At 40.4% G+C, this 23595-nt stretch overlaps 1 protein-coding gene across 17 annotated transcripts in view; it reads left to right on the forward strand.

The window, feature by feature from the left end:
• The window catches only part of TCF12 (transcription factor 12), a 236997-nt gene that overhangs the window by 133377 nt on the left and 80025 nt on the right, over positions 1 to 23595 (forward strand). For all 17 annotated transcript variants that reach the window (XM_080980742.1, XM_080980729.1, XM_080980739.1 and 14 more), the window contains exons 4-6: positions 11381 to 11454; positions 15584 to 15652; positions 20385 to 20487. In XM_080980742.1, the coding sequence (XP_080836868.1) occupies positions 11381 to 11454; positions 15584 to 15652; positions 20385 to 20487 (246 nt within the window). The remainder of the gene's footprint in view (positions 1 to 11380; positions 11455 to 15583; positions 15653 to 20384; positions 20488 to 23595) is intronic.

Consider the following 23595-nt stretch of genomic DNA (forward strand, 5'->3'; position numbering starts at 1 on the left):
AACATCCCAATTTCTTGCCAAGGCTTTACAAATTTGTGCAATAAAACATAAAGGGGGAATGGGAAATGATTTACCTACTAAAAGTCAGGGAGTAGAAATGTAAACCACTATTAGTAGCAGTATTCTTATTACTATTTTTATGTGTGTAACGGCTATTCTCTAAACACAATAAACCGAACTGACTGTGTTTTGTCGTTGATGTTCTGTAATATGTTTTTAATGTTGTACATCGCCTTGGGATCTTTCAATAAAGGGCGGTATATACATTTAATTAATAATAATAATTTTAAGTCAGGTTTTTAAAAGGATTCAATAATTTTACATTCTGTCTTTTTTAAAAAGTTGATTCTTGTCTGGTCTAGCTTGAATTCATTCTGCTTAAGCAATATTGTTCTAAAGCTGCTGGAAACATTGTGAGCGGCTGGTGTAGAATTCCACTGGAACATTACAAATTCCATCTACATCTATTATTAAATAACCACACAAATGATGGCTGTGGAAGCTGTCCCTCACATCACACCCAAGTATTGTACGGCAGATAACAAAAATAGGGGCTATTGCTATGCACCATTTGCTTTTCCTCTGCTGCTGGTTGTTTCATGCAAGGTTGTTCATAAATCAGTCCATATTTCACACAACCCACATACCTTGATAAAAGCCTGCCAAATATATATGCATTGGTGGCCTGTCTTTCCCCACTTCCAGAACTTAAATACTCATTATGTTGTATGAAGCCTTTGAGGAAGTAGGCAGATAGAAACCACTCTTCATGGTGCCTGAAGTGTAGGTGGGTTCAAGAATAACCTGAGACTGAGATTAAGCTCAAAAAGTTTTATTTAAACACAAGGAACAGGAATGACAAACGGGGGCACACAACCTAGTATATATACCTTAACCCAGCCTAGACAACACAACCCCACATAGGTCATCTTGTTCTGTAACTAGCGAATCACAACACTGGTCCTTTCGCAGCAGGGGATTGGCTGCCTGTCAGCTACCAATAATCTCCTTGGAGAGTTTTAGAATCCTTCCTGTCTTTTGTTAGGCAGCTGAAGCTCCAGGAGGCATTAAGGCCTAGACCTGCAATGGTATACACACAGCATGGATTTGGCTTACAAAGCCTGAATACCAGACCCTCCAAGTGCCTCTATTTTCCAGGAATGTTTCTGATTTAGAGAAGACGTCCCAGTTTCTGATTTGATCCCAGAATGTCCCGCTTTTCCTTAGGACGTCCCTATTTTCATCGCAGAAATGTTGGAGGGTATGGTATGCTACCCCTGAGCCAAGAAGAGAAGTAAATATACAACCTTTAGAAGGCATCTGAAGGCAGCCCTATATGGGGAAGTTTTAAAATGTTTAATGTTTTATTATGTTTTTATATGTGTTGAAAGCTGCCCAGAGTGGCTGGGGCAACCCAGTCAGGTAGTCAGGATATATATTAAAAAATATCGTCATCATTGATGCCTGTGACCTGCAGGAACACCTGCCAGCAGCTATGGAATGCCTGAAAGGGCTCAATGCAACCTCCTAGTTTAATGCCCTGTTCTTGGTGGCAGGGTCTGTTCACAAGCTATCCATATTTGAGTGTTCATTATTATATCTATGTATGTTCCCCTAATAAATATTATTATAAATAGAAGAATTAATCTGACTTGTTAGTTATTTGTTCTGTATTTTATGTTTTTATAGTTTTATGCTGTTTTAATCATTTTAGTATACACTGCCTTGATTTTGTTATGAGTTGACAATTCATGAATATTTTTATAAAGAAAATAGTAAAATAAAAATACTGCTAGATTTTGTAAAAAGTCTGTTTCCAGATTTTGCTGAATCTTGATATTTTCATGAGTCAGTTTTCTACTTTCTGGGTACCGGGCAAGCAAATATATTTTTGTTTTGTGTTTGTTGTGGTGGTGGTGCTGGTTGTTGTGTTATTTCTTGTCTTGTCTGAGGAAGAAAAGGGTTATATATGCCAAGAGATTGCTTTTGTCTTTGTCAGTGCCAGCCACCACACTTCCTCAGCTCCTGGATCAAGTACAGCAAAATTAATACAGCGCTGTCAGCTGCAAGATGTGACAAAGTTGTAGAGGTTTTCTGCTCTGGCAAGAGTGTTGGGAAATCACACCTCGTACCTCATGCAGATGATTTACAGTTCTACTGTGGCTATACCTTATGGCATTAAATTATAACTGCCAATTAACAATAAATATGACTTCGCTTTTCAGCAGGTGATACTTCCTTGAAAGCAGTCATTCTTAGTTTGAAATTTCTCTTTCAACCTGCCTTGCTCATTTTAGGGCAATCTTAAATGAGCGTTAACATGAATATTTTGTCCTTTGTCTATGCTGTTAACCCATGAGCCAACTATTTGACATATATGCAAGCTGAGAGGGAAAGAAATTAACAAGAATTACTGTATTTTTTGTCCCATAGGACGCACCTAGTTTTTTTGGGGGGAAATAAAGAAAAAAAAATTCCCCTTTATTTCCCCCCCAAAACCAGGTTGGGGAACAGCGGGATGGCGGCGCTGCGCCTCCCCGCTGTCCCCCGAGCTTGTGGGGCTGGCCGATGTCTGCCCGAAGCGCGGGGCGCTCTGCTTCAGAACTCCCACGGGCTCCCCAGGCTTGCTGATAGCTTCCTGAAGCCTGGAGAGCGAGAGGGGTCGGTGCGCACCGACCCCTCTCGCTCTCCAAGCTTCAGCAAAAGCCTGTATTCGCCCCATAGGACGCACACAGATTTCCCCTTCATTTTTGGAGGGGGAAAAGTGCGTCCTATAGGGCGAAAAATACGGTAACTTTTCTTTTTCTTTAAAAAAAGTTGTTTATTTTTCATGGTACAGAAGGTACATTTTGAGAAAACACGTGTTACAACAGTAGGCAACAATCAACTTGTCCTGATAAAATTAGACTTTTGTCACACTGTGTAATAAAGTTTTGTTAGATTAGTCTAAAATATCACACCACATTTTCCCATGAGTGTTGGGTGGATTCCTGCCACAGTCCGAACAATTGATGTATTTAATAAACATTTGCCATAGGGATTGTGTTTGTTCTTTGCTGCTCTGACCTGACATGTTAATTTCTCAACCAATGCTATTGACTATACTCTGGTGTACCTAGAATAGATGTTAACACCAGTTTTCCAATATCTTGCTATCTCCATATGGGCAGCTTTCAATAGAAAGACTAAGTGGTCATTGTTAGGTTAATCTTGAATGGGTTGCGTCAGTGCTTTCTTTTTCTGGGGTCCCACAGGGATATGCATACCCCTAAACATTTTGTGAATCTTTGTACTTTTGTCCATTTACTGTATTTATTTTTCCTGAGTTGAACTATAAAATGGTGATTTTCTTGAGTCAAAATGAGAGTACCCCTAAACATTTTTGTAGGAAAAAAGCACTGGGTGGGATCATAAGCCCAAGTAGTGTTAGTGCATACATTTCAATAGTTTTGTTATATATCAACCTTATTTCTTTGAAGTCAGCACTCCAGAAGGGTTTGATGATGTTACAAAACCACCACATATGGAAATATGTACCTTTGACTGTGCATCCCCTCCAATACCTTAGATATCTGGGATAGCATCACTGGTTTATAGTGCCATTTATGCAAAAGTGTTCATAAGGATTCCCTGATTTTTGCAGAAACCGATTTCAGCAGGCTCTTGGACCACAAAGACATCCATTTTTCATTTTGTGTACAAAAGATTGCCATATTCTAGGTTTATTAAAGCTTTATAAATTGAGGAAGCTATGCCCTCAGAGAAAGAAGAGATGAGCGAGGTTAACAAAGATGTGTTCTGTTGCTGTTAGGTTCCTGTTTGCCTAAGTGGAAATATCTGGGTTTAACAGGAATCTTAACAACTGATTGAAATGGTACCATGACCATTTAAGGTTTGGCATGTCAACTATGAATTGTTCTTTTCATAGAGGAATACCATTTGCAAAAAAAGGTATTTTAGCGTATAAAAGTCTGCCATCTGTTCCCAGCCATTCAATCTAAGCATTGTCCTGCTTTTTAAAAAGATAGTTGGAAGTGAAGAGGAATAAGGGGAGATATCAGAGAAGCCAATTTTTCAATTTCTGTTTTCCAAACATTCAGTGTGGTGTGGAGGAAAGGGTTTGCAATGGTATGGGTTTCAGTGAGTAAAGAGGGCAGAAAAGGACATGCTCTGTATACTGGATCTGAAATTTCTATACAGTGGTACCTCTGGATGCGAATGGGATCCGTTCCGGAGCCCCATTCGTATCCAGAAGCGAACGCAACCCACATGTGCGCGGGTTGCGATTTGCCGCTTCTGCGCATGCACGTGACGTTATTTGACCGTCTACGCATGCGCGAGCGGCGAAACCCGGAAGTAACACGCTCCGTTACTTCCGGGTCGCCACAGCGCGCAACCCGAACATACTTATCCCGAAGCTACTTCAACCCGAGGTATGACTGTCTCTAGCCATGGTTTACCCTTTTGTCTGTGGATCAGTGACATCAAATGCTTTAATTGGAAGGCACTGTAATAAGTTTGGAGGTGTGGGATTCTGAACCCGCCACTTTAAACATGGATACATATAATTCAGGAGCCTGGTTGCACTTTTTGTCCTTTATGTATGAACTTTTTTACTGAGCCCTGCCATATTTTAAATTGTTTGGGTGTAATCCTACTTGGCAGCACTTGAAAAAGAATAATAATAATAATAATAATAATAAATTTTATTTATATCCCGCCCTCCCCAGCCAAAGCCAGGCTCAGGGCGGCTAACAACAAACAAATAATCAAACAATCAAATAATCCAACATTCTAAAACATTTCATTATAAAAATTAATTAAAATCAAATTAATGGCAACCGTTAAGCAAAGTTCTGTGCAGGTTGCCGGAGGTGGGAGTCAGGCTGGGCCCTGACCAAAGGCCTGGCGGAACAACTCTGTCTTGCAGGCCCTGCGGAAAGATGTCAGGTCCCGCAGGGCCCTAGTCTCTTGTGACAGAGCGTTCCACCAGATTGGAGCCGCAGCTGAGAAAGCCCTGGCTCTAGTTGAGGCCAGCCTAACCTCTCTGAGGCCTGGGACCTTCAGGATGTTTTTATTTGCAGACCGTAGGTTCCTCTGTGGGGCATACCAGGAGAGGCGGTCCCGTAGGTACGAGGGTCCTAGGCCGTATAGGGCTTTAAAGGTTAAAACCAGCACCTTAAACCTGATCCTGTACTCCACCGGGAGCCAGTGCAGCTGGTATAGTACCGGATGAATGTGATCTCGCAGCGAAGACCCCATAAGGAGTCTTGCCGCGGCATTCTGCACCCGCTGGAGTTTCTGGGTCAGTCTCAAGGGCAGCCCCACGTAGAGCGAGTTACAATAATCCAGTCTGGAGGTGACCGTTGCGTGGATCGTATCCAGAAGCGAACGCAACCCACATGTGCGCGGGTTGCGATTTGCCGCTTCTGCGCATGCACGTGACGTTATTTGACCGTCTACGCATGCGCGAGCGGCGAAACCCGGAAGTAACACGCTCCGTTACTTCCGGGTCGCCACAGCGCGCAACCCGAACATACTTATCCCGAACATACTTATCCCGAAGCTACTTCAACCCGAGGTATGACTGTCTCTAGCCATGGAAACACTGCCCTGGAATCTTCGGATAAAGGGCAGTATATAAATTGAACAGATAACTTGAACAGCAACAACAATCATTATCATCATCATCATTAGATAACTACCTTTACAGCAGCTATGAGTCCTGACCATGATAAATGTAGGTCTTTCCAAGATCTAAGTTATTGTCATAGCTGTAAAAGAAATGGTGTGAAGTTTGTTTTTTAAAGTTGACAGATTTTTAGTTATCTGCAGTTCCATATATTTTATCACCTTGCTGCAGATTTAAAAATCTGTCTGTTTTTGCATGATTAAATGGTCAGAGGGAGAAATACCCATATACATTATTTTTTATTTGGATTCATTGATTTTTGTCACTTTACCATAATTGCTTAGTTCTTTCATTAATACAGGTATTGCAGCTTTTGGATTAGGTAGCATAATTGCTCTATCATTTGCAAAAAGGCTTATTTTATGCATTTCCTTTTTTTTACTTGCAACAATTACCTTTAATGACTAAAAGCAAACTCCTTAGTGGAGGACTGAAAGGTAAGCAATAGAAAAATCAGTGTGGATCTAGGAATTACTGTCAGCTTAACTTGTGTTCATGGTAAATTGGTGAAAAGTGCTATCCAAAGCTAAATATATATAAATAGCACCTTTCTGAGGAGAAACCAGCATAGCTTTTACAAATGGAAGATTAGCCATTTTCCTAGCTTTTAGAATTCTTCAACTGCATTGGCATATAGATAGAGAAGATTGGTAAATATTATACACTTTGACTCCAAAAAAGAGTAGAAATAAATAGACCATTTTCACATGTAAGAATGTGGTATCAGGCTCTGTATTGAGACTGGTGCCACCTAATATTCATGAGTAAGTGGGGGTCATGCTGGACAGTGAGATAGTCAACTTTGAAGATGCTGCCAAATAATTCAGGTTGGAAAGCAGATAGAAAAGAGAATCTCCAGCCTGTTCTAATAGTCATGAGAATAGCATGTTAGATTCATTGTGTATATAATGTAAAGCAAATCACATAGATGATAAAAGCCCCAGGACATCTAAATAGGGTGTGATTATTCAGGATAGAGATCACTGGAAATGGTCACCTGTGGCACTGATGAATGCAAATTTTGTTGAGGACAGATTGAGAATAAAATAGCAGATAACATAATGATCTTATACTAGCGTATGGAATACTGTGAATAGCTATGGTTGCCCATTGGGGAGAGGATATTGTAGATGTGAATGGATAGAGAAGTTATATTCCTCCTTCGGGGTCTTTCTCAGTGGGGTTCAGGGATGGTAAGAGTACTTCTTCACACCACACATGTTACTAGGGAATTCACTGTAATTACACAATGACTGAGGTGAGGAATGGGATCTAACCAGTGGGCCGCATCCTGAGCTCCCCGCTGTCCATGGACCACTTGGACAGATACGTGACTCACCTGTCAATCATCTGATGTCAACATGACATCAGGTGACTCAACTACAAACGGAAGAATCTGAAGCACATTTTTACATGCACTCCTGGTTATTTCCCTTTTGCTTCCCAGCTTGAACTCAAATTGCAAAGTAACATCCCTGCTTAAAGTGGGGTTTCGGCATGGCTGACCAGTACCAGCTGCAAGCTCTGCTTTGGAAAGGGATTGCATGCAGGAACTCTTGAATGTAGCCAATCCCAATGGATTTTGCAGCTACTGCCAGTCAAGTGATCAGCACCATGGCAAACCTTGCTTTTAGCAGGAAAAGTTGTTGAATGCAAAGTTGTGCTTGCCAAGGAAAATTGGGAGTGCACTTTAAGGCTCTTGATCATTCTTTTGCAGCCACAACTTTAACTATCCACGCCTGTCATTACATATGATAGCAGGTGGGTGTGGCATGGGGAAAACAGCAGTTGTGGGCTACATTAGGGCCCCTGCCTGGTCTAATTAGACTTGTGGGGGGACAAGTGCTTCTTCATTGTTGCACTGTAGAATTAACTATCACAAGATGTAAGGATAGCCACTAAGTGCTTTCAGAAATAGGTCTGTTAGCCATGATAGCTAAACACAGCCTTCATTTTCAGAAGCAGTGCATCTCAGTGCCAAATGCTAGGTACAAATGGAATATGACCTTTATTGTAATGTTCTGCTTCTGAGTTTCCACCCTGTCTACCCTTAGAAAGAAGATGCTGAAATAGATAAACTATCGTTCAGTTTAACCTCCTGCGCATGAGTGCGCACATTTGTCTAACTTGATTTTGTCTAAACCTGACTATTGGGCCAATGCTAAGTGGGTTTGTATAGAATTTAAAGCTATTTATATGCCATTAATAGTGCAGGAATGCCGTTGTCATACTATACTGAGGTACTGTGTTGCAGTAGTGTCTGAGTTTCCATAAAATGAACAGTGGGTACAACATAGATGTTATATGCATTAATAAGAATAAGAATAATATTTAGGAAACAATTAGCTGAAACCTGTTTAATGCAAAAAGCTTTGACCTAATCACTTACTAAAGTTTCTCAAGGGACCTTGGTAGCTATTAGGTAAGAGGATCACATGATTTCAAAACAAATGGATAGAAGAGAAGGAAGCAAAGGACTGGTTAGGCATTTGTAACTGTCTGGTCCAAAATTGGGTGCTTTATAATTTGTTCATGAATTATTTGGAGATTAGGAAAACTAAACCAGCAAAGCTCACTGATAACAACAAACTTCGTGGATAGTTAGACTATAGACCTGAGTTAGGGAATATGGTGCCATTCAGATGCTACTGAACTACAACTCCCAACACCCCTTTACTGTTGGCCATGCTGACGGGGGATGAATGGAGCTGAAGTTCCCCGCCTAGAATAATGCCTACAAACTGGGTGAGTGCATAAGAGAATAGCAGGTATAAGGCAATGCATACTGTGGGGAAAATAATTTTCCCTCTCCCTTCCCCTCTGCATAAACACATACCCTCTAACAGTTCTCAAATGAAAATAGGGATGTCCTATTCAATGACGGTGATGATGATAATAATAATTATATTTTTTAATATGTATCCTGACTACCTGACTGGTTGCCTCAGCCACTCTGGGCAGCTTTCAACACATATAAAAACATAATAAAACATTAAACATTTAAAAACTTCCCCATATAGGGCTGCCTTCAGATGCCTTCTAAAGGTTGTTTAGTTACTTATCTTCTTGGCTCAGGGGTCGCATCCGATACTCTCCAACATTTCTCTGAATAGGGATGTAGGGATGTCCTAAGGGAAAACGGGCCATTCTGGGATCAAATCAGAAAATGGGATGACTTCTGTAATTCCGGAACTGAGCGGTAAACGTGTGGGGTTTTTTTGTGTGTGTTTGTGTGTGTGTGTGTGTGTGTGTGTGTGTGTACACACACAGAGAGAGAGAGAGAGAGAGAGAGAGAGAGAGAGACAAAGACAGAGGTGGTGATGCTTCTAACTTGACATGAAATAACCAGGAGAAAGACTTTTGGGCAGAAATGTCAGTACAGCATGTGTAGTAATGAAAAAGGCAGGCAGTAGGGAGGAATGAATGAAGAGAGAAAAGACAGCCTTTATGAATCTGGTGTGTCTATATTTACAATGCTGTGGGTGGCTTTGGTTCTCTGTAGAAGAGGATATCTAATAAGTGACATAATTGCATACCATATCCAGTGCAACTCAAATACTGCATTTTTCCGTGTAAGACAATGGTTTTAGCTAAAAAAAAATAGTCAAAATTTGGGGGTCATCTTATACACAGATGGTGAATGCACAGGGGTTAAAAAAAACCAACACACTCTTGCTTCCCAGCCGGCCAAAAAAACCGGGATAATTTAGCTCAGGCAGCAAGCAGGCACGCACACTCTGTGGAGCCCTACAGCAAACCCGGAAGAGCAACCAAGCTGACGCGAAGCGAGCAACGAAAGAAGCAAGGCAAACCCACTAACACACACCCAATCCAATGCTCTCATGCTCCAATGCTTGCAAGCCCTCTGAGCCCAGAGAGGGGAAAGAGATACCACAAAGCAGGAGCAAGCAGACCAACGATGCACAAACACACCAACAGCCGATGGGGTGGGATGGAGGGCGCGGTGAATGAAGGGCTGGATGGGCTGCCCTGGTGTGGTAAAACACGTATGAGCTTAGCCTCACCAGCCCAAGGAGAAGTAGATCTTGGAATTAGATCTTGGAGCACACACAAACAAGCTGCACACGCTGCACAGAACTGTTTTGTGGTTAAGGGGTGCTAGCCCCAGTTAAATCACCTTGCAAACGTCCAAGGATTAAACCCAAACCAGCACCCATGCCCCTAATTCACTCCCTCACCCAGCCACCCCAAAAACGACAGTCACTCTCCATACAGCACATGCAAGATTCACCAATCACTGACCCTGCACACTCCTTCCTGGGGAGCCTGGAAATAATGTGGATGTGTCTGCCACCATGCAGCTGTTTAAGTTCCCTTCCTCAGTGTGGTGCCTCGAGCCATCTCTTACTGCTCAGGTTGATTGAAGGCTAGGATGCTAGCAAAGGAAAGGGAATGTGAGGTTGAGCGGGTAGGGATGTCCCCAGCTGCAAGGTTGTAAAGTCTGCAACAACAGGCGACAATCCAAGCAGAGCCAAATTAAACCAATTAAGAAAATAAACTGAGCAGCTAAATCCAGAATGTTGATTTCTCAATTTTGGGTTGAAAGAAATAAGGATCATCTTATACATGGGGGTGTCTTATACATGGAAAAATACGTTAATTGCGTACCAAATGCACACCATATTACAAAAGAGCAGTCTTTTAAAAGAGAGAGAGAGAAATGTGACTAGGGGTACACCAATGATACTAGTAGGAAGGAAGTATGTATGAAAAGGTGATTTAGTATCTCTTGAAGACAAGAGCTTAGAAGCATTTACTGGTGGGGGAAAACATTAGGCAATGAGGTACAGGCAGCCCCCCATTTATGCACGTGCAGTATGTGTGTGAGTGTATATACATGCATTGCGCCGAACCTGGAAGCAACATAAATATGTCACTAAATTGTCACTAAAAGGGTGGAATGGTGGCAGAGTGTCGTTTTTTTCAGTGTGTTGCAATTATACTCGATTTCACTGATGCACATGGTGCCTCGGAATGTAATCCCTGCGTAAATGGGGGGCTGCCTGTACCTTGTCATACAAGTATATCATGAAAATACGAATGAATTGCTTTACACAGTTGTGATAACCACTAGCATAAATGGTTTTTTAAAAAGATTGGATAAATAAATGTGTGTAAGGTGGTGGTAATGAAGCAGTACAAAGCCTATTAACAATGACGGCCAGAATTCCAATTGGGTAAAGTGGATGTCTATTTCTTGATTACAAACGCTGTGAATAAACAGGATGGGAATTGGTATCACAACCTGTTTCTCTTGGGTGCACTTCTTATCAATACTGAAAGATAGAAAGCGAAGAGATTTTTTTTCTATCTTAACAAGCAGAGAATCATAGAATTGTATAATTTGAATTGGAAGGGACATCTAGTCTAACCCCCTGCAACATCTGTGACCGGTGACCATCCAACCTCTGCTTAAAATCCTCCAGTGAAGGAGAGTCCACCACCTTGCAAGGGAGTCCATTCCACTATTGAACAGCTCTTATCATCAAAAAGTTCTTCCTGGTGTTTAGTCGGAATCTCCTTTCTTATAGCTTGAATCCTACCTTCCAGAGCAAGAGAAAAACAAGCTTGCTCTGTCTTCCATGTGATAGAATGATGGTATACATCTAATTTCCCCCAATCTTTGCATTATATTATATAGTCTGTGCTCTTTCTTTCTACTGTTAGGTATGGGAGAACGAGCAGGTGCTGCATCTTGGGGAGCAAGTGGTCAATCAAGTCCTTCATATGAATCTACAAGGGTAAGAGTATAATTTGACTACAGTTGATTATAGGCAGAAGTATGGCTAACAAAAGAGCATTTATTGTATATGCATATGGTCTGTGGTTCAGAGGTGGTACCTAGAACTAATCTATCAGCAGACAAGAAAACATTAGTAGGCAATCTTCCTGCCCATACCTGTATCTTGCAGGATTGCTTGAGTGGTGAATTGATGAACATCTTTGCACAAATTAATTATTAATTGCATTTTTAAAGAATTTCTTTAAAGAAAATGATTATTTATCATCAGTGATGGAAACCAATCTAGATATGCAGGAGATCTGGGCTCGCTCCTCCCCCCTCCCTGCAGTTACCTGAGTAAAATCTGTTCATGGAACAGCTTGCCACTTTCTGCAAAATATCCAGGTACCCAGGCAGTCACCACCCGTCTCTACATTACAGTTACAGACATTTTAAAAAGTGGCAGATCCTGTTCATGGATCTCCTGTAATGTATTTAAGATACAATAAAACTATAAAGTTTTTAACAATAGTAGCCTTTGTTAATTCCAGTTATTTTAAATATAATACAGTGTGAACATAATGCTCTACAGAATCAGTAATATAGTATGCACATTTAAAATAGTTTAATAAATGTTAAATAAAAGATCACAGTTGTTTACTTGAGGGGAAATGATTACCTTTTTACTTTGAGTTAGGATACGTCAGGAGGGCAGGGGTGGGGAGCCTCTGGACATGAAGATGTTGTTTTAGCCCAATTCCTGACAACCCTGGCCACCATGGCGAGTGGTCAGGAATGATGGGAGTTTTAGCTTAGCAGCATATGGAGTGGCACAGGTTCTCCACCACTCCTGTAGAGCAGGGGTGGGCAACCTAAGGCCCGGGGGCCGGATCCAGCCCAATCGCCTTCTCAATCTGGCCTGCGGACGGTCCAGGAATCAGCGTGTTTTTACATGAGTAGAATGTGTGCTTTTATTTAAAATGCATCTCTGGGTTATTTGTGGGGCATAGGAATTCATTCTTTTCTTTTTCAAAATATAGTCCGGCCCACCACATGGTCTGAGGGACGGTGGACCGGCCCACAGCTGAAAAAGGTTGCTGACCCCTGCTGTAGAGTGTCCTCTATACTTCAGTGAGACCAAGAGACAAAATTGCACCAGTGGCTGAATTAGAGAGAGCTTTGCATTCCAGGGGTAGGCAAAAATTGCAAGCGCAAGGGGCGTCATATCTGACATAGGCACATCTTTTTCTTGCTTTTGTCATATTGGGCAAGACACAGTTTGAGATGCTGGCTTTGCATTGGTAAGATACAAGAGATTTCCCCCTGCCATATGGCAGATACTTGTGCATCCATTGAGCATTAGTTTAAAATGTCAGAGACTTCGGTATGCTATGTGACAGAAGGTACTGACTGCTATAGACATGCAGATGGTCCCTGGGTGTCTTGTCTCTTCCTGTTCTAAGTTCAGTCCTTGTCTCCTCTAAAATGAATTGAGATCCTGTGAGGTTACTCCACTGTGTTAACCTTGTTGTTTATGTTGCCTTTATTTATTTATCTAACCCTCTTTTAAAGTCATTGAAATTGATGGCCATCACTGCATCTTTTGGGAGTGAATTTCACAGTTTAGTCCATTTCCTAACATTCCCTAACATGGAATTCAATATTTTCACAGCTGCTGTACCTCATTGACCATCCACTGTGATCCCAAGGTCTCATCTCTGGTCAATCACCAGCAGTTCAGACTCCCTGAACTGTGTATATGTAAAATGAGGATTTTTGCCCCGATGTCTTTTTTCTTTTTAATGTATAAACCACTTTGATATGTTTTGTAATTTAGCAGTATATAAATACTTTTATAAATACATAATCATCACTTTACACTTGAATTGAATTGAGTTTACTATTTTACTCTCCATTCACCCAGTTGGGTGAGATAAGAACATGAAGAAGAAGAGTTTGGATTTGATATCCCGCCTTTCACTCCCCTTAAGGAGTCTCAAAGCGGCTCACATTCTCCTTTCCCTTCCTCCCCCACAACAAACACTCTGTGAGGTGAGTGGGGCTGAGAGACTTCAGAGAAGTGTGACTGGCCCAAGGTCACCCAGCAGCTGCAGGTGGAGGAGTGGGGAAGCGAATCCGGTTCACCAGAATACAAGACTACCGCTCTTAACCACTACACCACACTGGCTCCAGCTTGCTGGATCAGGCTGATGGCCCATCTAGTCCAGCATCTTTTTTCTCACAGTGACTATCCAGATGCCTGTGGGAAACCCACAAGCAGAACCTGAGCACAAGAGCACTTTGCCTTCCTGTGGTTTCCAGAAACTGGTACTCAGCAGCATACTGCATACTGCTGCTGACAGTGGAGGCAGAGCGCAGCCATTGTGACTAGTAGCCACCGATAGCCTTCTCCTCCATGAATTGTCTAATCTCCTTTTAAAGCCATCCAAGTTGATAGTCATCACTGCTTTCTGTGGGAATGAACTCCATAGCTTAACTATGTGTTGCATGAAGAAGTATTTCCTTTTTATCTGTCCTGAATCTTCCAACATTCCCCTTCATTGGATGTTCATGAGTTCTAGTGTTGTGAGTGATGGAGAAAAACTTTTGTCTATCCACTTTCTCCATTCATGGATAATTTTATAAACATCTATCATGTCAGCTCTGACTTGCCTTTTTTGTAAACTAAAAAGTCCCAAGCATAGCATCAACCTTTCCTCATAAGAGAATGCTCCATCCCCATCATCGTTTTATTAGCCTTTTGCTGAATACTTTCCAGCAGTACAATATCCTTTTTGAGGTGAGGTGACCACATCCTTTTCAAATTCCTCACAATCACTTTTTGTTTTTATATCCCTGAACAGTTTGGTGATATCAGTTAGGCTGGCTATCCCACTGCTCACTCCTAATTCCATATCTGTTATCAAAACAATTTTGTTGACTGCAGAGACACCTGGAAGGCAATTGCATTTCTTTACAGACATGTTTTCAGTTGCTTCCGAGGGCAATTAGAGTTTTGTAGTCTCTAGAGGAAAATGTGCCTAGTTCCTCTCAAGGTCCATTGTGCCAGGGTTATTCCAATGTTGCTTCTACAATGCAATATTCAGGGACTTCATTCAAACAATTCATAAAGGATTGTTTTAGTTTGTATACTCCAGATTTGTGATTATTACTATTTTTTGCACGTTCAAGACAGAATTGGTTCAGCCAGGGTGGTGGTTTGTGTGACAAAACAAGCCTGCTAATTTCTCATGTGAGGGACTGCACAGGGACCATGAAGAAAACAGGGTTGCTTACCTCTAGCTGTTCCTAGAACGAACCCTTTTCCAGTCATATGTCACACTTTCTTCCTCTATCATATGGACTCTGTCTCAAGTCCAGGTGGTGATATCTATTAAGGGTGCCTGTACTATGGAGAGGGTGAACAGAGTGTCCCTTGCTTTGCGCAAAGCACATGGCTGAAAGCAGGGGAGCTCCAACTCTTCCTTTTAGAACTTCTGGAACGTTCCACCTCTTGTCCATGTGCAAATGCAGCTCCTTATATAGGAGTGCGAAACAAACTACCAAACACTTGAACAGTTCAGTAAGCAACCTTTTTTTTGCTTTTTGTTAAGCATAATCATTAAATGCCAGACTTTTGTTTTAAAGTGAGGTACAATGTTTAAAAAATTTTTGGAACATTTGATTGGAAAAAAAATTAAAGATTATTTACAGAAATACTGTAAAATCAATGAATGTTAGAAAAATGTTGGAATGAAGTTACATGGCTTTAGTAGAAATGTTATAAGGAATTAAGTATAAATAGATTAATAGAGCATTAAAGGGAAAAATAAGGTTAGAATGAGTTAAGATAATTATAGGATAGAAAACAGAGGAAGATGGAAAGGAATTGCGGAAATAATTAACAGAAGTGGAATACAAAAAGGGAGGTGTGAGGAGGTCGTGGAAATAAGGGAATGAAAGATGGGATAATGAAATTGTTTGATTTATTTTATTGTTTTTGTTTTGTTTTGCTAGTTTAATGTATTGTATTGTTGTTTTTTTCAGTGTTTAAATTTTATGGAAAAGTAATAAATATTATTTAAAAAACAACAACAAATGTTATTTTAATTTTGCCCTAATTTTTCTGAATATTTCCTTGCTTACAGGAAAATGGTGGCCTCCTTGGAAAAAGCTCAGATCTCTCAACAGCTCTTGAGAAGCTGAAACATGAGGAGGTGGGATTTGTTTTCTCTGTAATTATTTGCGTGCATCTGGGGTTCTAAAGTGAAAAAAAAGATGGTTCTCAAAAGTTTGAGTTGCTCAAAGGTGGGTTCAAAGTTCTAGTAGTAGAAAGGCTTGTGCAGCAGACAGCCACAGACTCTTCTCTTAGCAGCAAAAATGTATTATTGCAGCCATCTAAACTACTATGCTAAGCAGGGAAGCTGCAGAGCACAGGCAAGGGACACAGTGTACTTCTGGCTATAGACACTTCATCTCCATCCTGCTCTCTTCATAGGAAGAACTCTGGTATGCCCTGCTTTAGTCTTCTTCAAATACCAGTGTTATGTTAATGTACTAGTCCACAGATCCTTGTTAGCAGCAGGTTGCATACATCACTGTGTGTGCAGGATTTTGTATGCACAGCTGGGTGGGGCTGGTAGACACAGTGTAAGTTTAAAAGGGGCAGATTGTTTCAGAAGGGACGGTATGAGTTTAGAGGAGAGGCCACAGAGCACCTGCTTTGCATACAGCAGTTTCCAGATTCTAGTTCTGGCATCTCTAGTCAAAAGGTTCAGATAGCAAGTGATGGGAAAGGCTTTTACTTGTCTGAGACTCGGGGCAGCTGAAGCCTTTCAGAGGAGACAATTATTAATCAATTAAATGTGTATACCGCACTATGCCCGAAGCCTTCAGGTTGGTTCACAACATAAATTCTAGGCTAGATGGACAAATAGTCTGAACATCAGCAAATTCTTACATTCCAAGACAAAGGCCCAAGTACAGAAACTTTTAGGAACACTGAATAAATGATACATGCTTCTTCATTTATATTCCACATATAACAAAGTTTTCTCAGTGAAGTTTGCAAAATATCACTTTTAGAAACAACAATAAGACATGTAATGTAATAATTGGTATAATGAATAAAAACAACTCTTGAGTTGTTAAGCATGGAGGATAAAACAGTAAAGCTAAGAACATGATCTAAAATCTTGCTGGGTCTCTCAAAGTCTGGAAAATAAAAAGGGTCTTGTTGGCACCAAAAAGTTAAAGGTCAATATCAATACTGATTTGTGCTTGGAAATAGTCTGGGAGCCATTATAGGGATTATAAATTTGTAGAACCCAACCCCGTTTGGTTACCTTTCGGCCATATTTGAGACCAGCTGAAATTTTTGGACCATATCCAGTCTGTTCCTTGTACAAAATACTGCAGTATTCCACACAAGAGGTTACCAGGATGTAACCAAGTGAAGCAAGGCTATACCTGGTCAGCTAGTCGTATACAGTGATACCTCGGGTTAAGTACTTAATTCGTTCCAGAGGTCTGTGCTTAACCTGAAACTGTTCTTAACCTGAAGCACCACTTCAGCTAATGGGGCCTCCCGCTGCCACCGTGCCACCAGAGCACGATTTCTGTTCTCAACCTGAAGCAAAGTTCTTAACCTGAAGCACTATTTCTGGGTTAGCGGAGTCTGTAACCTGAAGCGTATGTAACCTGAAGCATATGTAACCCGAGGTACCACTGTGGCTGGAATATACTCCTGGAACTATGATATACAAAATGTCTGGTGTCAGTTGCATGCAAGAGTCCTTTTTCACCAACTGATCTGTGGTTAAGACCTCATTCTTTACTTTACAGTTCACTAGTTTCTAACTTCAAGGCTTTACTGGCTGCAGGTTGTGCTCAGTGGAGGTGGTAGGGATGTCACCTAATGGAAAAGGCATTCTGAAGCACAGTTTTGTGGGTACAGTTTGGGTGGCTTGTGTTTTTATCAATAGTTACTTGAGAAGCCTGCCAACTGTTTCTTAGAAACAATTTCCTTCCCAATCTCCCTTATCTTAATGGCTTTCTCAGTAACTCCCTGTCACTGAGCAGGGGCTCCTGTGACTGACTGGTTTTCTTTTACACTCATCCCCCACAATGAATGTGTTAGTTTCCCACATCTTTCCCACCCTGTGTTAGCTGTTTTTTGAGTTGTGGAACCCTCTGAGTAGAGAGCCATATGGATGTTATGTTTTGTGGAGAGCCAAGCACACTGTTCATACTACATTTACAAGCTTATTACTTTATTTTAGTAATATCTGAAGTTCGTCAGTAATGGTGAGTGGGAAGGGGAATATAGACAACTATGAGCGCCTCATTTTAAATTTAGACGCTCATTTTAATGTTTTATTTCAAAGACTGTCAACCAGCTTTTGTTGATTGTTTTTAAAAATCATTTCCTCCGGGCTGTTTATAATAGCTAGGCTCCTGTCTTTATTTGCATGCTTTTCTCCCTCTCTAGCAAAGCCGATAATGCTAGTTTTAATATTGTGCATTGTTTCTCCTGTATTAACATGCCATTGCTAACTAGGATGACTCTAGAACACAACTGTATTCTTTAGCAAAGCTTCAGCAGTATTTAGTGGCTTCAGTTAGCTATAGATTGTGATTCACTTCTCCCCACTGTTGGTGTTTTATTTTTGGTTCTTAAAACTTGAGAGTTGTGACTTGTTACTTTGAGTCTTGCTGCATTAATTGGATAAAAGATCAAATCATTAGAAGATTATGCTTGATAGATGGTGTACTCTGCAAGTTATTTTGTTCAGCTAGTGTCTTATAATATTCTTCTGTACTTGAATATAAAATAAATGCATTCAGTGACCTTGGCTAGGAGCCTCTCATTTCCTGGGCAGCTGCTGCTACTTGCTGGCTGTCTGACAGATGGGGCCAGGTCATGGATACCGGAGGACACCCTTGTAGTCATAAGCAAGTTGTAAATGTCACTAAGATTTTTTCTGAATGTCTATCACATGTGTATCGCTGATTCTGAAGTAGGTAAAGTGAGTAATCTTCTGGGGCTCCCAGAAGATAAATGCTCAGGCAGTATAGCAGAAAGTTGTGACATGCATCTATAAGCAGTTGTAGGAATCTGACAGATATTTAGCCCTTAGTTACTAGCCCTTTGGTTGAACTGACAGCACGCCTGCAAAGATAGGGAGGCCTATTTCAGCCCCATTAATGTCGTCTTGAATTCAAGCCCACAGCCTGGAAAATGATGAATGTTCAGTGATTGATGATTTCAGAGTCCTTAGGGATTCTGGGTGGTTTCTTATTGCTGCAGGCCAGAGCAATTTACTCTTTTGCTTGAGCCTGTCTTAGAAGTTGTTTAATGCTTCAATGCAAAGAGATTTAAAGAACCTGGTTATGTGACATTCTAAGCAAAACATCAGTAAATACAAAAATTATGTTTCCTCCCATTCCAAATCCTATGCCCTCAAATTCTGATCTTAGAAAAAGGTACCTCCCCACTCTTGTACAATGAAACAGAATAGCAGCAATTTGTAGATGCTTCCTGTCACCATCCCTGAAGTTATTTAACAATTTTTTTACATCGCTTGATTGGAGTAAAACCTAAACAGCTTATAAGAGATATTAAAATTACTAATAAAAAACTTTAAAAAGCTAAAAACATATACAATAATTAAATTAACAGTAAAAAAGATTAAAACATCTGTAACAAAGCTTTGAGCCCAGCTTTGGCTGGGGAGGGCGGGATATAAATAAATTATTATTATTATTATTATTAATGTCTCAATAGGCTTGTCTAAACAAAAATGTTCTATGTAGGCACCAAAAATAGTACACCGACTATCAGATATTGCACCTACCTGATGCAAATAGGCAGGGAGTTCCAAAGCATATGTGCTGCCACACGAAAATATTTTGTTTTCTTAACAACCGTGGAACAAGTACCTGTAACAGTGCCAGTTCTGCAGATTGAAACAGTATGTATAGGTCAGATGGCGGGGAGGAGACAGTGGGTGGGGAGGAATAAACGTGGCTAGCAAAATATGAATGTGAGCATTGCTGTTACATGGACTAAGGCTTAACTGTATTTGGAGATGAGGCTTGGATTCTGTTCATATTATATTTTCTCCCTGAGTTTGAATTTGCAAAGGTAGCAGGAGCAGGCCATTGGCACTATTCTCATCCTGCCTCAATACAGGTGGTGTTGAACCACCCCTGAAGGTCTTGGTGACTGCTGCATGCTTTATAATTACATGATTGTGGAAGTAATGTGCTGAAATAAATGTGTTTGGTGACTTCTTCTGTGGTGAGGAACAGGCTAGAAATTCCTGGGAGGTGGGGAGAGCACATGGTCCCTAGGCCCAATCCCAGAGTTTCTCTGGATGATACAGTCTTGATAGTACCATGTGCTATATATATTATAAGATTCCAAATCAACAGGTACTTCATGTGGCTATGTGGCATTCAAAATAGTGAAATTCCTTCTCTAAATCTGTCATGATGCCATAATTTCTGCCACTGCTAATTAATTTCTAGGAACTTTTCTGCTTGTAGATGTGGCTAGACCTGAATCTCAAAATTTGCGTTTAGGACACTTTGTGAGCCTTGCGATCAAATTATTATTATTATTATTATTATTATTATTATTATTATTATTATCATCATCATCATCATCATCATCATCATCATTAAAGTGTGGTATCAAACCCTTTGGAGCCTCTTCTTTTGAAGTTCATTTATAGTGTTGTTTTTCTTGTACAATTAAAGGGAAAAGGGAGTTTACGAAGTGCTAAGAGGCTCAGCATTTGTGTGTTTGTTGTGATTCACAGATTTGAAGACCAACCCACTGAAGAATGACCAACTGTATCTCTGCATTTAATTAGAAGAGTATCTTTGAACTCAATTAGTAGTGCTGCCCAATAATCTGTTAAATACTCTGTTCTTTTCCCATAGGGTTTTACAGACAGCCCTCATTATGGTGATCACTTGAATGATAGTCGATTAGGCCCCGATGAAGGATTGTCCCCGACACCTTTCATGAACTCAAATCTGATGGGTAAGTAGGTAATTATTTGTGAGTAGCCCATCAAAGCCCCTCTGGCTTTGAGATATTTTTCTTCCCATTTAGTAGATGGATAGTAGTTCCTGTAAACATAGGGTATTTGCAACTCACATTTGCTTTACAGGGCAACTTCTTAGTCTAGGGATTTTATACTGCTTTGTGAAAGAGGCCAAACCACCAACAGTAAATCTAATATGTATCTTTGTTCTGTTGCTTTGAAAAGTATTTGAATGCTTTCTATTATGCTTTATCAAAACTTGGAACGGCTTTTTCTGTTTTTCAAAGTACAGTTACATCTTGATGACTTAGTAACAGCAATTCCAGCAAAAAAGGCACAACAAAGATGAACAAGAGCTTTCGTGAGCTAGGGTCCACTTCATCCTGTGTGTTGTGAAGATGGCTAAGAGAATGCTTAGCTGTTGGATAGGTTGTTTTCTTTGTCTTAAAATGCTGCTTTAATGGCTTTCTTTTTTGTGTGACCTAAATGTAGCAATTGCACTGGTTTGTAGAATATCTGTTGAGGCAAGTTGGTTGTTCCTGTAGCCTAGGAATTCTTCATAATGTTACTACGTCTGCTAAACTGATGTTTTCTGGTGCGTGTGACCTATTTGTGTTCTTGATGATATTGTCCTTTTAAGACACTGCCACAGTAATCTAAGTAGATTACATAAATCCAAATCCTGGTGGTCTTCTGCAGATCTTTCCATTTTACCTTTGTTTTCTGCTTTAGTCTTCCACAAACAGAGAAACAAATGGCTGGGTTGCACAAAGTACGTTCATAAGCAGAGCTGACCATCAAATGCCTGTTCCATGGCGTGAAATCTTAACAGTAGCAACATTTTCTCCAAAGCTAGCATCCTATTTGGAAATCCCCCTCCCCCATTCATGGTAAGAGTGGGAGTTGTTTAAAGCCTCACAAACATCATCCCTGCTGACCTCCCCAAAGACAGTGTCTAAGCCAGAAGATCTTGAAGTTACTTGAATGTGAAAAATCTGCAAGAGAAATTTGTTCAGTAGTCAATGTAATAGTGATCCCACATGTGATGTAGTCTGCAGGGAAGAAAGCGTATCAGCTTAAGTCCATGCTGCACTTGGAGTGGGAATGTACCAACTTTTTGTTTTGAGCACAATTCAAGACGTTGGCTATGACCTGCCCTGCCCTGCCCTGTTTTATTTATTTATTTTAGATTAGGTTAGGTGAAACTCTTGGTTATAATTTTGTGTTTCATACTCTGAGGAATTTACTTCCCATCATCCCTGCTACATTTGTCATACGTGTCTTTTGCTACATTTATTATCATACTCTTGCCTGGCAGCAGGTGAAATTTTTCTTTAGGCTGCTGTTTGTATTATAAGATTGTATGACAGCTTTAAGTTTAAGGCTGTATTGATGTTTATGTTTACTTTTTAATATAAGTGTCATTGGAGTTGTGAAATATTCTTAGAAAGGCAGTTGATGTGTTTTACAATATTACAGCAAATTTGATGCTGGCTGCATTTCTTGTACCAGAGTCTCAAACTGTTTGCTTGAGGCTCCAGTTTTTGGTGATTTGAGTTTGGTGATTTGCTCACCCTTGCTCAACTAGAGTACAACAATTGCTTTTCACAGTTCTTTAAACTATATAGTATTAGAACTGAGATAACAAACATATTTCATAATTTCTGTCCTGGCTTACAAGCACTATTAGAAACAGAGAATTATGTGTCAACGGGATATTGTTTCTGTATATCATATTCAGCCATAAGCATGTTTGCTTGAAAAGATAGCAGATTATGAATTGCCACTGTCTTTGATGATGGAGCTATTAAACACTTTAATTATCTTGTACATTGCAGGAGCTAGAAATTTTGTCTAACAAGAGTTGATAGTGATTCAGTAATGAACAATTTGCTGTGGAAAGATGCATTTTAATATTCATTTAGACATTTTAAAGTGCTTTTGTCAGAGGATGTAAAGCTGTTATGTTGAACTGAATTGTGTTCATTCCTAATTCCAGAATTATGTTGTCAGTGTGAAAAAAGCGTTTTCTTTGCAGTTCAAGAAACACAATTGAGTTGTTCTGGTACCAGAGTAAGATAATGGCATTATATGAACTTGTAACCAGGTTGAAATGTGCTCAGGGTAATGTTGCCATATCTGGAATTTCATTTCTTTCATTAAACTAGGTACAGTACAAATGTAACTTGCCTTTCATCTGTAAGATACCAGAGCTGAGTACAATGCACAAAACCAACCATATATTGGACAATACAAAATTACACCAACAAGGCAGTTGAAAACATGTTTTAAAAAGTCACGAGTGTTCCATAGGTTCATGGCTTCACTTTTCCTTTCATGTGAATTTCCCCACTTCCAGACCTCACCATGCTTTAATGTGCACTTGCTCCATCTCCCTCCCACATGAATTTTCCTTTTCTGTTCCCTTTTCATTGTGAACATAGGTATAGTTTTTTAAAAACCATTTTTTAGTTTAATAAGCTGAGAGTCATTCCCCATACGCAGCTGCTATGCTCCTTCCTTTGCAGGAGTGAGAAAACAAGCAGGGAAGTCTTTAGTTAACTATAACTTTCCATTGCATTCAAACTGGGGAACTGTTGTTAATGGCTTCCAAACAAGCCAGAAAATAAAGTCAACTTTAAACCATGAGGCTCATCCATATCTTGACATATTAAATCAAAATATGATTGGCCAAATGTGGCCATTATGACTGCACTGTGGCTAATGTTCACAGTGAGTACCTTTTGAACTAGGGTGGGATGAGGAAGGTCAGGCCCAGGCCTCTCCACCTAGCCTTCAAGACTTGCCCAGAACAAAAAACCTCCCCAAACCACACGCCTCACCAGCCCGTTCTTCACTCTCCATGAATGTTTTTGCCTGGCTGGAGTGTGTTATTGAGCTATGTTAATGCCTCTTTCCTTGATGGAGAGATGTGCGTGTGTAGAAAGAAAACTTTTGCACATCTAAAATAAAGTCTCTGGTACAAAGGTAAGAGTCATATCTGTTCCACCCATGTTTGGCTTTTGTCATCTGAACCCTAAATCACCCTGCACACAGCTTACTGGGAGCAGGCATTGTGGACTGGTGCAGCTTGTGGAAGAAGC

This window comes from Podarcis pityusensis, assembly GCF_964106645.2.
Source record: "Podarcis pityusensis genome assembly, chromosome: 14".
Lineage (NCBI taxonomy): Eukaryota > Metazoa > Chordata > Lepidosauria > Squamata > Lacertidae > Podarcis > Podarcis pityusensis.